Here is a 20330-nt window from a genome sequence, read left to right as displayed (position 1 = left end):
TCATATTCTCAGAAGAGATAGTTGGAACTATCGCTTTACTATTACAATCGATTCTGTACTGAGTTTTTCTCGTCTGCTCCGACTCTGCACCTTAGTCGTAATGGTATTTGAGGAAAGCATCTAATTTTTTCTTTTTACCTTTATGTTGGAATACTGTAACACGCAACTGGCTTCACCAAATTTAAAACTATCCAAGAATTTGTTTGCAGGGTAATACCATCTTTGAACCACTCTAGTTATAGCGTAGTGGAAAACCTTCAGCGCTTTCCGATTCATCTATTAACTACTTTTGCTTGTCTTTCTGAAATCTTATATAGCAACTCTCGTCTTATGTAAAGTTAGCACTCTTTTGTCTAGCAAAGACGATGAGACATGAGGAGCATTTGAGAGAACAATTATACACAGCTACACAGAATTTATGATACATCCCAGTCCGCAAAAATGTATGTTTAAATGTTCCCATAGTTAATGAAGAACCATGCAAGCGAGAGGTGCTGGTGGTAGAACTTTTATATTTGGAAGGTTTTAGATGTAAACCTTATAAGTGACATTTTTGGTGCTGATGCCGGAAGAGCAATATCCAATTTAAAAAAATTACGATTCTTACTACTTTGGCTCTGGGCTTTGCCAGACTCACTCCAGCTCATCGCCGGAAGGCAAAAATAAAGTTTAATTAGCTAAGGGTATATATGTCACCACTCACCTGTAACGGAATTCACTTGAAAGCTCGTGTTGGACGGTATCAAGCTGTAGCGTATCTCGGCATTCTCATCCAAATCCAAATCACTGGCACCCACCACTCCCACCAGTGCACCGCGACGCATATTCTCTTCGATGACAAATTCATATGCGGCACTCAGGAAGCGTGGATCATTATCGTTGGCGTCCAACACCTCAACGATGACACGTGCGCGCGCATGCGCAGCCGGTGTGCCATTATCGCTGGCCATAACGGTAAGCTCATAGCTATCACGCGATTCACGGTCCAAAGGACCGCGCAGATACAGCCAACCGCTATTGGGAAAAATGCCAAAGAGTTGTGCCAACTCGGCGTCGGCGGCGGAGAGAGTTTGCTTTGTAGCGCCAAAGCCAGCACCGCTCGGGTGCAGCAGCGTTGGCGTTGGGAGTTTACCGGCAGAGTTGAGGCCTTGAGTGTTGTTGCTGCTTACCAAGCGATAGGTGATGCGCGCATTATTGCCGGTGTCCAGATCGATGGCTGTCACTTGAAGAATCTGTGGGTAGCGAAAGAAGAAGAGAGGAAGTTTTTTATTGCTAATTAGTGGTATGCAACAATAGCTGAAGTAGTTGAGATTAATTGATTACGGATTTGTATGTTTTAAATGATTTGCGGACTTTCACTATCCATTCAGATATGGCTTTTCACTTGACTTTAATTTTTACCACAATCTATGCATAAGTATGTTTGTAAGTTTGTGTGTGTATGGGTGATTTTTTAAATTGTCCCGCTACACACTCACAATAGCATTTCATGTTGTTTGTAGCTGAGGTTACTATACTTTTTGCCATGATTGTTTGAGCTTGTTGTTGCTAGTTTAAATCACAATTAACCCATTGACCGCACGGTACAGCTCCCATGATTGTGCTTGGTTTTTACCTTTGTTGTAGTTGCTTTTGTAGCCATTTGTGTGGCAACTAGCAGCCGCTGTTGCACGATAAAAATCGTGTCTTCGACTGCTATGTGATTTTCCGCGAGATCTTAGCGATTTGCTCGTGAGCGAGTGTGGCCCGTTTTGTGGATTTAGTATGTTGCAGCTGGGGCAAAATGGTGTATGCATTGTTGTGGCAATTTTTATCGGTGGCTTGTTTGTTTGTCAGCTGGTGACCGAGAAAATGTGATCTGTTCATAAATTTTTGGTGGCTTTGGTGGGCGTTTGATGCTGCTGCAACAGTGTTGCTTCCAAGCCAACATGCAGTGACCAAAATAGCCATTCGAAGAAAGGTAGTTGACTATCTAATAAGACTAAAACGTTGTTATATTTTTCTGCTCGGACCGCAATTGAGGTTAACTTTCCAGTGCGCCTCCCGGTAATATTTGGATTAGTGTGGAAAAAGTATTTTAAAAAATTAAAAAGGTAGAAAATAATGAAAAAGGATTTACTCATACCCACAAGTATGCACTAACAATACCCACAGTAAGAGAATTTTTGCTTTGTATGTTTTTTCATCGAGCGTAATTTGCATAAATGCAAATAATCATTATGCATGCGCATCCCTTCTGCCTTTAACTTTACGTTCACTTAGCCACGTAAAAAAGGAAAATAGCTACCGCAAAAATCATTAATTTCGGAGTCCCCTTTTAACTGATTAGTTTTTTGCAAACGGCATGGTTGTTATTTAAAAAAAGGTGGCATTATCTTTGTTTGCGAATATAGCCTGAAAAAAGGAAAAGTGGGCGCTTGCACATAATCGCACATAAATCACTCTCCACCGATTTGAATTGGCTCTTTGATTGACTTGAAAATGCCACAGTTGTAGTTGTTGTTGTGTAAAAATGCCACATAGTTCTTCGTTCGATTACAGAGGCAATTCAAAACGATACATTTGTTCATATGAGTATAAAATAAAATAAATATATATTGTATATTTATGTAAGCAATACATTTTAATTTTTTAGGCTCTGACAGTGGCTATTGATGAATTTATTACAAAATGAAAACACAAAATTGGCGGCTTTCGCGTTGAAATTTAAGCGCGATTAATGCAAAAGGTAATCCCATCAAGAACGAATGTGTATAATATTATATTATATAATATACCTACTAGACCAGACATTCACATCACGCCAATTCTTGGAAAAAGCTCATAAAAGGAGATTCGGGACACATTCTCTTTTTGTTGACCTCAAAGTCGGATTCGAAAGGAGTTACCTATGAGCCGCGATGTCTGAATTCCGCATCCCCGCAAAACTAATACGCCTAAGCAAAATTACATTGCTCAATACAAGTAGCGTCATTAGAGGGAAGGACCTCCCCGAGCCGTTTGATACCAAACGAGGTTCCAGACAGGATGACTCGTTGTCGTGTGACTTCTTTAACCTAATGCTGGAAAAATTAGGTTAAAGAAGTCAAACGTCAGAGAGTCGCAGAGCTTAATCGCTTAGGCACAATTTTTTATAAGAGCGCACAATTGTTGACATATGCCGATGAAATTGACATCATCGGCCTTAACAACCACGCTATTAGTTCCACCTTCTCCAAACTAGACAAAGAAGCAAAGCCAATGGGTCTGGTGATGAACGAGGACAAACGAAGTACCTCCTTTCATCAAACAAACCGTCGTCCCACTCACGTATCGGCACCCACCTCACTGTTGACAATTATGATTTCGTTGTTGTAAAAGGCTTTCTTTATTTAGGAACCACCATTAACACCGATAACAATGTCAGCCTCGAAATCCAACGTCGAATCTCTCTTGCCAACAAGTGCTACTTTTGACTAAGTACGCAACTGAGTAATAAAGTCCTCTCTCGACCAACAAAACTAATACTCTACACGGCTCTCATTATGGCCGTTGTAACGGAAGGTTTTTCGACCTTTGCACGTTGACGACGGCGAATATCGCAGGCGATGGAACAATGAGCTGTATGAGTTTTACGACGACATAGACATAGTGAAGCGAATGAAGATCCTGGCTTGATCAAATTGTCCGAAAGGATACAAACGCTCCCGTTCGGAAAGTATCGATGCGGTAGCACCTGCTTGTAGCAAAGGAAGAGCAAGGCTTGCTTTGCGTTGGAAAGATCAGATTGTAAAGGACTAGGCTTCACTCGGCCAAAACGTGTAAGCGGTTATCGCACCAGAAGAAGACGAATCGCAATCGGAAGAAGGTATATCTGACAATACAATAAAGCTTAATCCTTACAATTCTTTTGAAATATTTTGGAGTTACTTAAAAAAATTAGAATTTTTTAAATTAAGAAAATCTCGCCGACCTTAATCATGGGCTCCCGAATGGTTTACTAGTTTCGACAAAAGGTGTCAGGTAGTATTCCCAATAACCTAAAGAACAGACGAGTATTAGAGTCTTCTCAGAAAGCGTTTATATGCTTTGCTTTATGGTGAAACTTACAGATGGTATGCCGTTTTACAAATCCTGCTCTTTATTAATAAATCACTTGTACTTAGGCGCACTCTTTTGCCAATCTGTTGTGTGTTTGATGCGCGTTCACTAAACTTTTCAAAATTTTGGCCATCGGGAAAGGAGCCCGATGTTTAGTGATTTTCTTAAACGCACTTGAAATCCGAGCATCCCATCTTATTGTTCATTTGCCTTTAATATAATTTCTGGGACTATTGATTGCCTTCTCCTTCTTAATAAGATTTAATTTAACATTGCTTAAAAAATTCCTGACAGTTTGAAAACTGAAATACTGAGAAAATTCCCCAACGGATTCTTCGCTTTAATGGAGTGTGTTATTTTGAAATTTTCCCAACTATCTAACGCATAAATGCTTCTCTCAGGAGGGTGCCTTCATTTTAATGCTCAATCTTCTACCTTAGACTTTAATTTCTGTTCTTCTGAGCTTGCTTTCACGGCCCTTGTTTTACTATTTTTTTTATCATATAGATTAGTCTAAAAAGCGTATTGTTTATTAAAAATAAAAAATAAAATTGCTTGAAAAATCGGAGAATGCGACGACTAGATCAAAGAGATGGCGTGGTATTCATTTTGTTGATAAATACTTATGTTTTTAAGATTGTACTCCAAGATTTTACGCTACCTCATAAATTGATCCTATAATTTGGTCTTTAGCGTCATAACTCCTCTGTGAGCATATTAAAATACTAGTTAGGTTCAACAGAGGAATCTCTTCAAGTCACAAACATTTTTTTTTCTATCGTAAATTTTTAAGGTTCAGGCGAGTCTTGTTTCACTTGATAAAGAGTAAACAAATATATACAGGTTCTTTCGAGTTCAAGTATATTAATTTTTTTAACTTAAAATTAAGAACCAAAATAGTACGAATGGGAATTCGCAATCTGTTTATTGGACTATTTTAGGAATACTATTAATGCCTTTCTGACTTCTCATTTCAGCTCGCCAGACGTGACAGTAGTCCATGTAGAAGCATCTAGTGGCCGTTGCTACTATTTGGTTTCTACATACATGGCCCACGAAAAGGCAGCACCTCTTGAGGAAGTGGGCCTTTGTGGACTCACCTTTATTTAATAAAGAGGCCATTCTCATCGGTTGCGACGCCAATGCGAGACATATCATTTGGGGAAGCAGCGAGATAAATGATCGAGGTGAGTATCTTTTTGATTTCATTATTAGCTGGAATCTCCTTATTTGCAACAAGGGCAACATCCCACGTTTGTATTTCCAGCATCGGAAACATCAGACGGTTGGGAGGAGGTTCTTGATATCACTCTCTCAGCTAACACGCCTGCAATTAGGGTTGATAAGTGGAAGGTTTTTCCGAGAAATTCCTTTTCGGATCACAGGTTAATCCTTTTCGAAATCAATTTCGCACGGGAAACCATATCTCCCCACAGGAACCCTAAAAGAACCGACTGGTCTCTGTTCAATAGACTTTTCAATAATAAATTGAACAGGCGACATTTTTCCTACTCATCCACTGATCAACTGGACAAGCAGGTGGAACACTTGCAGCGATCCTATAAGACGGCCTTCAAAGTGGCTTGTCCAATATCTTTTAACAAGAAAGACTTTCCTCCCTGGTGGAGCAAGACGCTGACCGACTTGAAAACGAAGGTTAGGAGGGTTTTTAACGAATGCTACCAAACAAAGAATTTTGAAAATTGCTGTGTAATTTTGAATGAATACAAAAAAGCCATTAAATATGCGAAATGCAACTCCTGGAAAAGTACTCCGAATCCATTGAATCCGTGAAGGATTCAGCCAGGCTAAGGAAGATCCTTTCAAGAGACCACTCCTGCAGAACTCTTGTAAAAAGAGAGGATGGAGAGTGGGCTGAATCTGCAGAAGAATCTTTGACTATCCTGGTAAATAATCACTTTCGGGAAAATTCTATTACCCCTCGTGACATTGTCGACACGAGTCGACAGGTAGGGCTACTCGAAATCCATCTGCCAGTTGACAGAACTACGTTTTTTTCCTTTTTAAATCTCCTGGTTCTGACGATATCTTGCCTGTGATGCTTCAGAAAACAAGTACCTCGGTGGTTCCTGTCCTGCAAGAAGTCTGCTTGGCGTGTATCGCTTTTAATCTCGTCCCCGCCATTTGGAAGAAACGAGGGTTGTTTTCATACCCAAGGCAGAGAGGAGGGGTCACGACTCAGCCAAGGACTTTAGGCCTATAAGTCTTACCTTAATTGTCCTAAAGGTGTTTGAAAGATTGATTGATTATCATATCCGAGAGCACATCGAATCCAAATTATCTCCAGCGCAACATGCTTACCTGAAAGGGAATTCCACGGAATCATCCTTACACGAGGTAGTAGAGGCTGTGGAAAAATCTCTAGAAGGGAAACAACTCACTTTCATATATATAGAGGGTGCTTTTAATAACATCAAGGCGGTGTCAATTGTAACTGTGTAAGATAGACTAGAGGTGGAAAGACCTATCTATCTCTGAATTTCATCCCTGCTTGGCTTCAAGAGTGGCTAAAGTCACTAGATCCGTCAACAGGGGGATGCCGCAGAGTGGTGTCCTTTCGCACCTACTTTGGCTAGTTTCTATTGACGAAGTTCTGATAATGATAACTAAGGGTGGGGTTAAGGTAGTAGCATACGCCGATGACTTGGTCTTAATGATATCGGTACCGTTTCCCTCAGTCATGGCTGAAATTTTGGAAAGGTCACTGGCTGCACTCAGTTGCTGGGCTTGCGGCCTCCGAGTCAACTCTGATAAAACGGAGCTGGTGTTGTTTACCAGAAAATATAAACCACCATCCTTTCACTTCCCAAATTAAACAACCACGTTCTTCCGCTCTCATCGGAAGTTAGGTATCTTAGTGTAATACTCCAAGCTCCATTGTAAGCTACACATTGGGGTAAAGGAGGCCAGTATAGCCTTCTACTCCTGTAAATCTATGTTCGGTAAAAAATTTGGACTCAAGCCACAGGTCGTGCTGTGGATGTACAACGCTGTGGTTTTGCCAATGTTAACATATGGATGCCAGGTTTGGTGGGAAGCTTTTTGGAAAGGCTATAATATCACTAAGCTGGGGAGGGTGCAAAGGACTGTACGCATAGGCATCACCAGAGCATGTAAAACTTTCCCCAATGTTGCCCTGAATGTTGTTTTGCTCTTACTTCCCAGCGGCTTCTATGTTATTTCCATTGCAGCTCAAAGTGTAATCAGGTTAAAAGAGGTTGGCCTCTGGAGGCCATCTCTCCAGCTACATGGTAGCATTTAGCGGACAGTTAACACCGTATTTCCCCGAACTTCGAACAGATCCCTCTATCCGCAAATTAGAGTTTGAGGGTCGTTCCAAGATGGAATCGGGGAGCGGAGCAGGGTCTTCTCCAATTTATCTACCTCCTTTAAACTGCCGAATACTGCTATTGTTTTTCAAGCAGAAGTATTTGCGCTCCTGCAGGCATGCAAAATGCTTAAGGAACGCGGGAGCGAGGGAGATATTAACGTTTTCTCCGACAGCCAAGTCGCGATCAAGGCTCTGATGACGCCACGGTGCAGAACGAAACTAGTAACTCCTGTAAGAAGGAGATCAAATCTCTTGGCTGTGCAAGTAACATTTCTCTGATCTGGGTTCCAGGACATAAGAACATAGAGGGAAGTGAAATTGCTGATGAGCTGGGTTACCATATAACCACCATTGCAAAAGCTGTGGGGACCTTTCACTGGGGGCTTCTTTCTTCGATAGCCTGGGGTAGTGCACCAACCTAAGCCCCATCAATCTTCTCCATTATATCAACAGCTCTGGCTTGCTGTAGATATCTGCTTGTTGGAGGTCTCATAATGGTATCAAAAGGGCGCTTTAGACGCTACTTGAGGAGTGTCAGACTGGTACTTCAACCATTTCACCTACCTACCCACCTATTAGCATATGTAAGACATGGAGGGTACAACATTTATTAGTGAAAATACATATGTTCCGTCTTCATGCTGGCATACATATGTACATATGTCGATTATTCTGGTCAAATTTTAATTGGCATTTAGACATAATCGGTGCTTCATCTTCGAAATATCGCAACGAATGTTATCCCTCAAAGTTTGGATTGTTTCTGGTTCTATTTTTCAGATAGTTTTCTAGGTACTCCAGATTGAATCGATACTTTTGCTTTACTCCATACAGATATGTTGTACTCGAAAATTTTAAAGCGATTTTTCTTGGGATGCATAAAAAATAAATATTTTCTTAACTTAAAAATTTTCCTACGTGTCTTTATGGCTCAAGATTTTCTTCGAATTTGTTTTCGTATCTGCTTCTTACAACTTAAATTCATTTATCATTTCTGTACCAATTTATTCTCCCATTTATTTTTATGGCTTCTAACAGAAATATTTTTTATTGTAGATAATTTGAACATTCATTTACAGTAAATGGAAACAAAGCTTTGTTAACCAGGCGGAAATGTGTGCGTAGTTTTTTTAATTCGGTATCGAAATTTTGGACGAGCCTTTTTGGTGAGATATTATGGCGTTACCGGAGCTATAGTAGTATTCATTTATTCATATTAGAAGATATAAAAAAATAACATTACCTCCATTTTAAGGGGATAAGGATTATTTCAAAAGGCGAATTCTGCTATCTTTGTTTTGGTATTATAAATATATATGTATATAATTGGCGCCAACACCCTTTCTGGGTGTTCTCCTCCTATATGTGGCGTGCGTCTTGATGTTGTTCCACAAATGGAGAGACCTACAGTGTCGAGCCGACTCCGAACGGCAGCTATTTTTATGAGGAGCTTTTTCATGGCAGAAATACACTCGGAGGTTTGCCATTGCCTGTCGAGGGGCGACCGCTGTTAGAAAAAACGTTTTCTTCATTTTGTTGTTTCACCGAGATTCGAACCTCCGTTCACTCTTAATTCCGAATGGTAATCACGCACCAACCCATTCGGCTACGGCAGCCGGCGTACTAGTTCTTCCATATTTAGTATTTTATTCGAAACTTCTTCTATAAATTATACAAAATCGCTTCCGAAAGCCTGTAGCAGTAATTCCAATATCTAAGTTTTGCAAACAAAGTTTTTGCGCTTTCCTTGGCCTGGAATGGTATGCGGTTACGCAGGTAGTTTGACAATTGAAGAATAATTTTATAGATACAAAATGATTTGAAATACATCCAAGGAAAACTGGTTTAGCCACTATAGAATTATTGAAAAAGAAATGCGTCCATCCAGCTAAAGATAGATTCTGTAGAGAGGCACACGCATGCACTATGTATGTTGGTGAGCTGTGAAATGCTTCTGTTTGTATGTGCGTGTATGTGCCAACATATTTAAGTACACTACGTATGCTTGTTGACTAGTAGCCAAACTCGCGTGACTTCTATGCCGGTTAATCGAATTAATGCAAATTAAATTTATAGGTATGTGTGAAATTAGCATAGCTGTCAATGCATTACACAGATACCCACAACTAACAGAAGATCAGTAAAGTGTAAGTACATGCGGTATACTACGGCCTTTCGGGCCATTTACTCGTAGCATCCTGAGGCGCCGTTATGAGAGTGAGAATGGTTTTGGATTGAAGTCATTTGGTAGACTCGATTCTTACCTGCGAATTAATCGGCAACGATTCCAACACCTTCACTGAGTATTCGCTGCGTTCGAACATCGGTGCATTATCGTTGACATCCTGCACTTCCACCAGTATGGTGAGGTTTGATGATAAGGGCGGCTCGCCGCCGTCTGTTGCCGTCACTATGAGCGCGTGCCGCTGCATTGTTTCATAGTCGAGGTGTCGTGACAGTGTTAGGTGGCCCGAGCGTGCATCGATTGCGAAAAGATTCTGTCCTGCAACAACACCAGTCATATGGTTCACAGCGGTAGATATGCCTGTGACCGCTGCAGCCAAGGGCGAGTTGGAGAGTGAGGCAATACCTGCGGCATATGCAGATGTACCTGCGCCTGCCATACGATTGCGCATTGCTAACGCTCCTGTGGGTGTGCCAGCGAAGGTGTTTAGTGTTGGGCGAGAGGATTGGACTTGTGTTGCAATACTCGCATTGCCAATGTATTGTTGTTGCTGTTTTATGGATTGATGGTGATCGGCGGACAGCATGTGGAGAGTATAGGTGATCTCACCACTTTTGCCAGAGTCTTTGTCGTGAGCATGCGCGGCATAGAGAGGGATGTCCAGATCAACATTCTCCGGCACGGATATGCGCACCAAGTTCGTTTCAAATTCGGGTGCATTGTCATTTACATCCTCGACGTCGATGTTCACCTGTGAAAGAAATTTATGAATATCTCTATTTGCTGAAGGATAAATAACGTTGAAACTCATAATTATTTTATTACTACGTAATGTAAATCATATGTGACGTGATTGAAATGCAAGTTGCCGAGTTTAAATTGTGTCTTTGCATCTTTACGATCAACTTTTCGAAAATAGTCATGATGTATTGGAGGAATATATGGTAATAAATCAATCATATCTGTAAAGTTTTCGAATGTGATTGGTCTGTAATGATGATATAAATGTGTTACTACTAATTTTCTAAGTTCTGTGGTCTTCCTCATGAGAGAAATAAATTTAGTTATTTAAATTTCCTATTTTCACTAAATGAAGTTTTATAGAACATTGGTTTGCTTTTTAAAACATTACACAGGCCGACAGCATCTCAGACCCAGAAACCAGAAAACCTTTGGGTACCGAGTCACACACAGCCCTAAGCCTGCTTGCGGTATGGTAGGGGTGGTTTCTAGGGGTTAGGGCTGTGTGTGACTCGGTACCCAAAGGTTTTCTGGTTTCTGGGTCTGAGATGCTGTCGGCCCCTAAAAACCACCCCTACCATACCGCAAGCAGGATTAGGGCTGTGTGTGACTCGGTACCCGTGGGTTAGATAGTGTAGGGGTTTGGTGAGTTAGCACACTTATGGTGTGAGGCAAAATTTTAAGAAAAATAAGACTCAATTCAAAAAAATTAGTAATCGACTATATCATGTCTATGTTATCTTAATCGATTTTCAGGTGTAGGAAAATTTAGAAACATGAAAATTTCAAAATGCGATATCTCAGCGAAAAGAAATGATATTTGAGCAAACTCAACGCCATTTGAAAAAAGAAGGCTTGTATTTAAAGATGCCATCCTTTAATTTTGGAGAAAGAAAACATCTGCAAGGCTACATAGCCTCAAATATGGGCAAAAACGGTGTTTTTTGCACTTTTAGGTTAGGATATCTCAAAAACCAGAGCTCATACAGCAATTCTGAGGCCAGATTTGGATTCAGCGCATCATAAACCTTCGGAAATATATAGTCTGGTTTCTGGGCCAATTTATCTGCAGCCAATTTACTTCCTCACCATTGATATTTTTTCGCCTTCTTAGAATCGCAACTTCTTTATATTTTTATATTTTTCGACATGGTTTTATGATAGTATAATCGTCTTTAGGAACATGGATTAAATCTTTTTTCCCAATAGTCCTTTCGATAGTTCCCAAATCGGTGTAATTTGGTAGATAGGAGTGCCCAGAACATACAAAAATTATGGTAGACAATTTCTGCGCCGTTCTTCGTACTCATATCTCTGTAGGCTATTGCATGTTGTTGCGTGGTTACAATTACATTAAGCAATTTCTTGGGCACCCCTGATGACTTTATATTCTATAATAAACGGCGAAAGCCGGAATTCCGGGGAACTATACAAATGTTTATGTTATTTGCAATGTTGCCACGCATATACAAATGCACTAAAGAAATTGCAAGTAATTATAAGTACAATTTTTAACTAAACGGTAGTAGTATATCTTTGAGTGGACTTACACCCTATTCCAAGTAATTATATTTGTAACTTCATTAACTACGAAAATTAGTAATGATAAAAACAATGAAAATTTTTAAAAGTTTTTGTTTTTTTTTTTGGAAAATATTTATAAATAAAAAGTTCATAGTAAATTATATTCTTACGCCACTTTCAAAGAACAAGGCTTAATTATAACTTCTCTAACTTATACTAACTTCAGAGACCTAAACTAAAATTTAGCCAGTAATTTTTTAGAACAACATTTTAACCTCGTAAGACTTACCTGGTGGTTAGACTTTGTTAGCCACTTTTTGAAGAACTTTTATAAAAGTACAATTAGAGAACTAATATGTTGTACTGAAATTTTACTAGGAATCACCGAAGATGAAACAACTTTAGATATTAAACGTTCAAGAGTTCGAATCAAAATAATTGACTCCTACTACTCTACGGCTCCTCACTTAACTACCTATTTTTCCGTGGACCGTATAACGAGAGCTGGATGTAAAAGCAGCTAACTCCCTTATAAATTCATGCTTTTTGAGTAAAGCTGTAATCTACTGATCTAAAAGATTTAGTTTGATGCAAGTGCTGACTAAGTCGAAAAGGTGAAAGAAGTCGAAAATGCAAAATTGAAATACAATTATTTCCCAAATTATTTATACACAAATTATGGCTGCTACATTTAAGTCATTAAAAGTACTTTTTTGGTTTATATATTTATTCCTAAAATACTTAACTGATTTTTTCTACTTTTTACCAAAATTGCATTTGTTTTTCTGAAAACTCACTTGTGTATGTCCATAAGCTGGAGGATCGCCGCTCATTGCTTGAATGTTGAGCAGAATTTGTGGCTTCGTTTCGTGATCTAAAGGATTTGCGATGCGTATATTGCCAGTTACTGTGTCAATGTTAAAGTAACTATCCGGATCGCCAGAATATATTGAATAACGGACACCATTGCGATTGGCTGCAAAAAGAGTTTGGAAATGCATAAGTAAATTTTTAAAGGTGGTTAAGTACAATTTTTCAAGTTTATTAGTTGAGAATAGGTACTTATGTACCTACATATATATATGCGCGTAAACTAGTACATTTTTATACGCTTCTAATAAATGAATAACTCACTTAAAAGAGGTGTTCATATTGCCTTATATTTTATTTTATCTGAGTCTTAAACTAATGTGATATGCCTTCTTTTTTGTAATCCAAGCCAAGAATTTTTTCGATAATTTTTCCATGATTTCTATTACTTTTTTTCACTTAAAAATAATCTTTGCTCTTGAATTTGAGTAATTCTAGATTCAAAATTTTTCGAATGAGATCGAAAACAATTGTACAGCAGCAAAAGTACTATTTATATTTATTTTTGTATAGAGTTATAATATTATTTTAGGTTTTTTAACAGTCTTAGGTACTTTACATATCTTTATTTTATGTTTTTCTTCGTCCACATCCTTCTACAGGGTGAGCCATATAGCGTTTGCTTTCTGAACAACCTATTTTTTTGAGAATGGTAACACAAATGACATGTCAAATGTGTTCATAATTTACTTAAAGGTTTGACATTTTTGAAATGGGACGCTATACGCTTGAACAAAATTGGGAAATACTGAAAACCTATTTCCAAAGTGGTGAGTCTTCTTCTTCTTTTCTGATTTTCACATCGGTGGCTACGTCAATAAGCAAAATTGTCGGATTTGGGGCTCAGAAATTCCACTCGTTACTGTAGAGAAGCAAATGCATCCACAACGAGTCACTGTTTGATGCGGTTTTTGGTCTGGCGGCAACATCGTGCCATTTTTTTTTCGAAAATGAGCGAGGTGCCGCGGTTACAGTAAATGGCGAGCGTTACCGTGACATTCTCAACGAGAATCAGCCGAAATTCCGATATCAATTGGCCACTTCGGAGCTGTGATTTAAGCCCGTTGGACTATTTTTTGTGGGGAGCCGTTAAGGACTAATGCCATCCAGAGACGATTGATGCTTTAAAATACGAAATGGAAGTTGCCATTCATAAAACTGGAGCCCAAACAATCGAAAATGTGCTTCAAAATTGGGTTGATCGATTGCCCTACTGTAAAGCCAGTCGTGGCAGTCATTTGAACGATATTATTTTTCATTCATAAATGACAATGAATAGCCGATTCAAAAAGCAACACGTTTCTTTAACTCAGTATCAATAATAAAGCATACATTTAGGAGTCAAATGGTTTAGCAGTTGGATTAGTGTCAGTTTGGAATCGATTTATTCGCTTTCGAACTAATTGGAAATTTGATTTATTTTCTTCCCTCCAGCATCAAAATAGCTTCCAAACGATGTATGTATGCATCATACATTTCTTCATACTTTAGAAATATAGTTTGGCCGTATCGAAAATATGATTACTTGTTTGGTATAAGATTCTTAATTGGAAAAATAAATGTTTGAGATTATCGATCGAATACTATTTATCTACTAATCAAATTTGATCGGAAAAAAAGTCACAAAATAGCAGTCAAATATGGCAAAAACTTCAAAATATCTATTAAATGTTACAAAATTAAAAACTAAAATTAAATATCTTATTTTAACTAAAATAGTAGAAAAGTCGTAAAATTATTATTATGCAGTGATATAAACAAAAAATATTTGGTGGGTGTCAAAATATTATATCCGTTAAGTTGAATTTTTTTTTTGACGATAACATCCAAGTGCTATTTTTTCATTATACTACTGTGGGCAAAATGTAAGCTGAATTTATTTGTCAAACTTCGCGGGATTAAAATTTCGCTCTAGTTATTTTTTTCATGAGTTGGCAGCACTGTTAATAACATCTGGGCCAACTTTCATGTGAATGTCATTATCAGTAATATATTTACGCTTGAGTTTACCAAACAACCAAGAGTGCATTTTTCGATTTTTACAATGTCTGATTTGATTGAGCAGAGAAGTGCCATCAAATTTTGTTTGCGGAATGAAATTTCGGCTGCGGAAACGTTTAGCATGCTGCAAAAGGCATTTGGTGATTCGACCATGTCGTAGAAAAATGTTTATAAGTGGTACAAAGACTTCAAAGAGGGTCGAGAACGTGTTGATGACTTGGAGCGCTCCGGACGACCATCGACGTCAACAGATGACCAACACGTCAATAAAGTAAAGGAGTTAGTGCTCAAAAATCTTCGGTTGACTGTTAAAGACCTTACTGATATGATCGGAATATCAGAAGGATCTGTGAAAACCATTTTGAAAGACCATTTGGGCCACGAAAAGTCAAATCACGTTCGGTACCGAAAACTCTCAATTTCTTGGAAAAAAGTCGTCGCGTTGATGTGTGTGAAACAATGCTTTCAGACTATCAGGACAAGCTCAAATGAATCATTACGTGAAATGAGACTTGGATTTATGCTTACGACCCTGAAACAACCGATCAATCAAGCGAATATCGTGCTAAAGGCGAGGCCAGACCGAAAAGAGCACGTCAAAGTCGTTCAAAAATAAAGGTCATGATGACAGTTTTTTTCGATTTTCGTAGTGTGGTGCACTATGAATTCCTTCCACCTGGCCAAACTGTTAATAAGGAATATTATTTGAGCGTTATGCGTCGTTTAAGTGAAGCAATTCGTCTAAAAATACCAGAATTATGGGCCAACAACTCTTGGTTTTTGCATCACGATAATGCACCGTCTCACACTGCACTCGTTCTTCGTGACCATTTCGCCAAAAATTCCACGCATATCGTTCCGCAACCACCGTATTCGCCTGATTTGGTTCCGTGTGACTTCTGGCTATTCCCAAAACTCAAGAGACCACTCCGGGGAACGCGTTTCGAGTCGAAAGCTGAATCGAAGAAGGTGCTGATGGTTATACCAGAAATAGACTATTTGGCATGTTTCGGGGATTGGAAAAATCGTTGGCATAAGTGTATTTCATCGAGAGGGGATTATTTTGAAGGGAATGAAATTGATTTACAAGAATAAATAAAGATTTTTCATTTTACAAACGAATTCACCTTACTTTTTGCCCATAGTACTATATATATAATTGGCGCGTACACCCTTTTTGGGTGTTTGCCCGAGCTCCACAAATGGAGTGACCTACAGTTTCAAGCCGACTCCGAACTGCAGATATTTTTATGAGGAGCTTTTTCATAGCAGAAATACACTCGGAGGTTTGCCATTGATTGCCGAGGGGCGACCGCTATTAGAAAAATGGCTTAACCGAGATTCGAACCAACGTTCTCTCTGTGAATTCCGAATGGTAATCACGCACCAACCCATTCGGCTACGGCGGCCGCCATTAAAGAGTCAAAATAATGATTATTTTATAAATTATTATTTTTTGAAGCATAACTCAGATGACAGTTTGTATCAATAAGGTCGTGGACGGTAAAAAAATTGATTACATATAACTTTTATTCGAAGTATTCAGATTTCAGATGTCATAACAGAACTTTCGCTGCAGCTAACTTAAATTTTTACTGTCCGTCAATGTGTTAAAGGAACTGATTGTCTTTGCAGACAAGACTTCGAAGGACCTTGGAAGAGTATCAAAATAAATATGAATTTTTGCATACATCACATGTCCACATAAGCGTTTCGGTCTTCGAAATCTTCACAACTGAAGTAGAAGATATAAAGTAGTAGTAGGAGGAATAGAGTGAGAGGTTTTATCATGAACTGGGCTTTGTGTGTTTTGCTGACGGCTGACGGCGATGACGATGCTAATGCAGACCTCTTTTGCAGTCGTTGTTTTCTTTCCGTGCCGCGTTGCTAAAGAACACTGATTTTATGCGCTAAATATGTGCATAAGAATGGCAAAATAACGAGCCCAATATTGCCGAAAAATCAGAACATACACTTGTATACTGCAAACATACCCATACATATGCCTGTATGCACCCAATTATTTGTATAGAGAACACATGCATACGAGTATAGCCTGGTGATTTTTAAATACTTGCATATATGTATATTTGATTTATAAATAAATGCCGCTGCATGTATAACTTTTTTGGAACTGCCAACTCAGCTTATTTAAATGAGCGTAGGATTTTTTTTATTTGCAGTTATGGTTGCTTTATACGGCTGTGCACTCTCCTTTGTGTATGTGAACCTTTTGCGCCTGCATACTAGCAAGATTTTTTAAGGCAGGTAGAATGAGTCAACAAAGTTAAATGAAATGAAAAGGTAAGCTTGATTGTCAAAGAAAATAAATTGAAAAAAAAAACCGAACAAAAACATTTTCGGAGCTGTCAATCACAAGCGCAGATATTTACTTCCAAATCAGTGAACTAATAAATAAACGTTGTCGTTCTGGGTTTTGCATATTTTTCTTTTCTGTATAAAATGCGTAACTGTGCATGGTACTTTTTTCGCCATCTTTCGAAGTAAAAAAAAAAATTGTGCAACGAACTCATTTCGTTCAATTCAATGTTTCAGGTACACAAAAACTTACCTGCATCACTGCTGGTGGCCATCACCGAACCAACTACTGTGCCATGCGGCACATCTTCCTTTACTTGATAACTGTAACGCGGCTTTTCAAAGATTGGTGGCCGCTGTGTGGCGTCAATGATGCTCAAAAAGACGAACGCATCCGTTGAGGTGCGCAAGCCACCACCATCGCTGGCGCTAATGTTCAACACATGCATCGCTTGTGTGCGCACTGACAACATATTTGGGCGATTGATGAAAATTTCGCCAGTGGCGCGATCGATGCGAAAAATGCCCGCCTCGTTGCCAGCGACAATGCGATAGGTCACCGCGCCAAATCGACCCGAATCGGCATCCGTGGCAACGACGGCGACAATGGGCGCAGCAGAGGCGCTGGCGCTGGCAGTTTCGCGTAGTGACACGTTGTACTCACGCGGATAGAAAATAGGGCGATTATCATTGACGTCGGTGAGCTGGATTTTAACGCGAGCAATAGTGCTGAGACCACCTGCGGTAAACAGAGAGAGTGAAGAGAAAGCGAAGAATTAAGGGCATGAAAATGAGTAGTTTTCACTTGCAATAAAAATATGTTTTTTAATTATTGAATTAGGTTTGCTAGAAACAAATCATATTTTTTCTTAATCACTCTATACCTCACTCACCTCTGTCTGTTGCTATTACTGGAAACTCGTACGAATTACGCTTCTCATAGTCCAGCTCGTTGGCAATGCATACCTCACCCGTTGCAGAGCGTACCTCGAACTCGGCGAGCTGCTTGATACTATCGCCCAGCGTATAATTGACTATAGCGTTAACACCGCAGTCTGGGTCGCTGGCCGACACCTGCAAGCAGAGAGAAAATATGTAAGAGAATTAATGGAATTTTATATGGCATGAAATAATTATTTTCCTACGAGTATCGAGTTAAGAAAACAACGATAATTCTCAATCACTGATAATAATGGAAAAATGTGATGGAAAAATATAAAGGCGCTATTGTTTAGAAGCGAAATAGATAAGTATGTATGTATGTGTGTATGTAATTAGTAATTGGGCTAGACATGGCCGCGCCAGTCGCTGCGTTGCATATAGCATAATTAACCAGGAACACATGTAGACTTATACGCCCATTAAATATACATATAGTGCATGTGAGCGCATATCCAACAAAACGGCATTTGGCTTCGTTGCCAATAATGCAAAGAATTGAACTACATGCAACTCACGATTACTTCTGTAAGTATTTTTTGTATTGCTTTGCTTGTATTTACCTATATGTAGTTATTTTTTATGACTCAAGTGACCGTTGCATATATTAATCCAAAGGGTGTTCAAATAACAATGATAGTTTTTCAAATTATTACCTTTTAAAGGTTGTCGAAGTTCCAGCGCAGTTGTAAGTACCTGACGTGAACTTCGTCGAGAGGTCGATCTTTATCCCATATTCTGTTCAGCAGCTAAGTCAACTAACAAAATTGGCCTTATTGGAGTGAAATTCACAAGTTTTGAACTAAACATCAATGCATCCACAAATATTGACTATTTGTTGCGGTTTGACAGGACACCCTTGGACTAATTTCTCTGGAGTAGCCTAAGCTCACAAGCCAACCACTTTGATTGAGCTCGATACCCACATTAGAGATGCCACTGTCGGAATAACGTCGCATATAGTAGTCATCAAAAATTACTACTGCTACTGCTTGAAGCACTGCCAACGAAATCCCGGTTATTTATTTTCATGGCATCCTTATTCGGCCACCCTATGCTATTTTTATTATTTATATTTTTTATGCTTCTTATTTGGCGTTGCTACTTCTTGATCAGTGCGGCCAAGCGGATATGAAATTAATTTAGCTGCGTGATTATATCTATGCAAAGTACCAAAGGCGACTGATTTAAATATTTGAATTATCTCAACTCTAAAGAATGTAGCAATTTATCTAATTCAAACGTGCACAAACATTGATATACAGTCTGTGTCAGAAAAAAGGAACCGCGATTGTTCATGAAGTATAAAAGATATACATAGGTATTTTTAAATTTTTTTTTACATAAAAGTATGTACAAAACTACGAGTCGCAATTACTCAATAAGCTGGTTAGTCTCCATCGTTGTCGAATATAGCCTGACATCTCTTCGGCATGCTTTGAAGCTTTTCTGCGTAGCTCGTCGACAAAGAGGACCAGATTTTGCGAACTTGACGCACGAGTTGCTTTAAATCGTCAACTGGCTTTCCGGCAAGATGCGTTTTCATAATTCCCCACACATTTTCAATCTGGCTGGTGTCTGGAAACTGGGAAGGCAAGTCTATTACTGTGACGCAATTTTTTATTTTATTGTTCCTCAATGCGTTTTTCTGAGAGTTATTTTTTTGGCGATGTGGTACGGTAGGATATGTTCGTCTCCTTCAATCGTCGTTCGGTGGTGTTGATACTCACACCTATTCCCTTGTGCGTGATTGACATAGTCGCAAAGAAGGGTCCCGCTTAAAAAGTTTGACGATCCCTTTATCCTGCTTTTTTATCGTCACTCGCTTCACGCCGCGGCGTAAGACGATTTCGGCCGTTTCGAATGCGGGCAGTGGGTAGTTTTGCCTCGAAACGCTTCGTGTACTTCTCACTCATTTTTGTTTTGTTGCGTTTACGGGAAAGTTTCGAACGACACGAACCTGAGTTAGCACTGGCATCGTAGCCCTTGAATGGGACTATTACGCAGCAAAAAGCAGAGCGAAATACAATATATTTTGAAGTTTCAAGAAAAAAACTGGTTATTTTCTTCTGACACAGACTGTATTAACATTGTTTCATAACATGAGTACTTTTAATAATATATTTCATGATAATGACGGTAAATTCTCTGTCGTAATGAGTTTGATGCCAGAGCTCAATAGCTGAGTGGAACAGTTATTCTACATGCATACACATACACATACCCAAACACATATAGTTATGTATGTGTGCATCTAAATGAGGCATATACCTCAAATGAAGTTTTATAGGAAACTGGCTGCCAATGAATTTTTGGGCA

The 20330-nt window shown here is 39.0% G+C and overlaps 1 protein-coding gene across 1 annotated transcript in view; it reads right to left on the bottom strand.

The window, feature by feature from the left end:
* Positions 1-20330, bottom strand: part of LOC128864735 (protein dachsous) — a 210426-nt gene that overhangs the window by 51524 nt on the left and 138572 nt on the right. Inside the window, exons 2-6 of the mRNA XM_054104488.1 lie at positions 17966-18146; positions 17326-17811; positions 12680-12858; positions 9697-10368; positions 704-1232 (exon numbers count right to left, since the gene is read on the bottom strand). Of these exons, the coding sequence (XP_053960463.1) occupies positions 704-1232; positions 9697-10368; positions 12680-12858; positions 17326-17811; positions 17966-18146 (2047 nt within the window). The remainder of the gene's footprint in view (positions 1-703; positions 1233-9696; positions 10369-12679; positions 12859-17325; positions 17812-17965; positions 18147-20330) is intronic.

This window comes from Anastrepha ludens, chromosome 5 (assembly GCF_028408465.1).
Source record: "Anastrepha ludens isolate Willacy chromosome 5, idAnaLude1.1, whole genome shotgun sequence".
Classification (NCBI taxonomy): Eukaryota; Metazoa; Arthropoda; class Insecta; order Diptera; family Tephritidae; genus Anastrepha; species Anastrepha ludens.
This window is presented reverse-complemented; position numbering and strand designations above follow the sequence as displayed.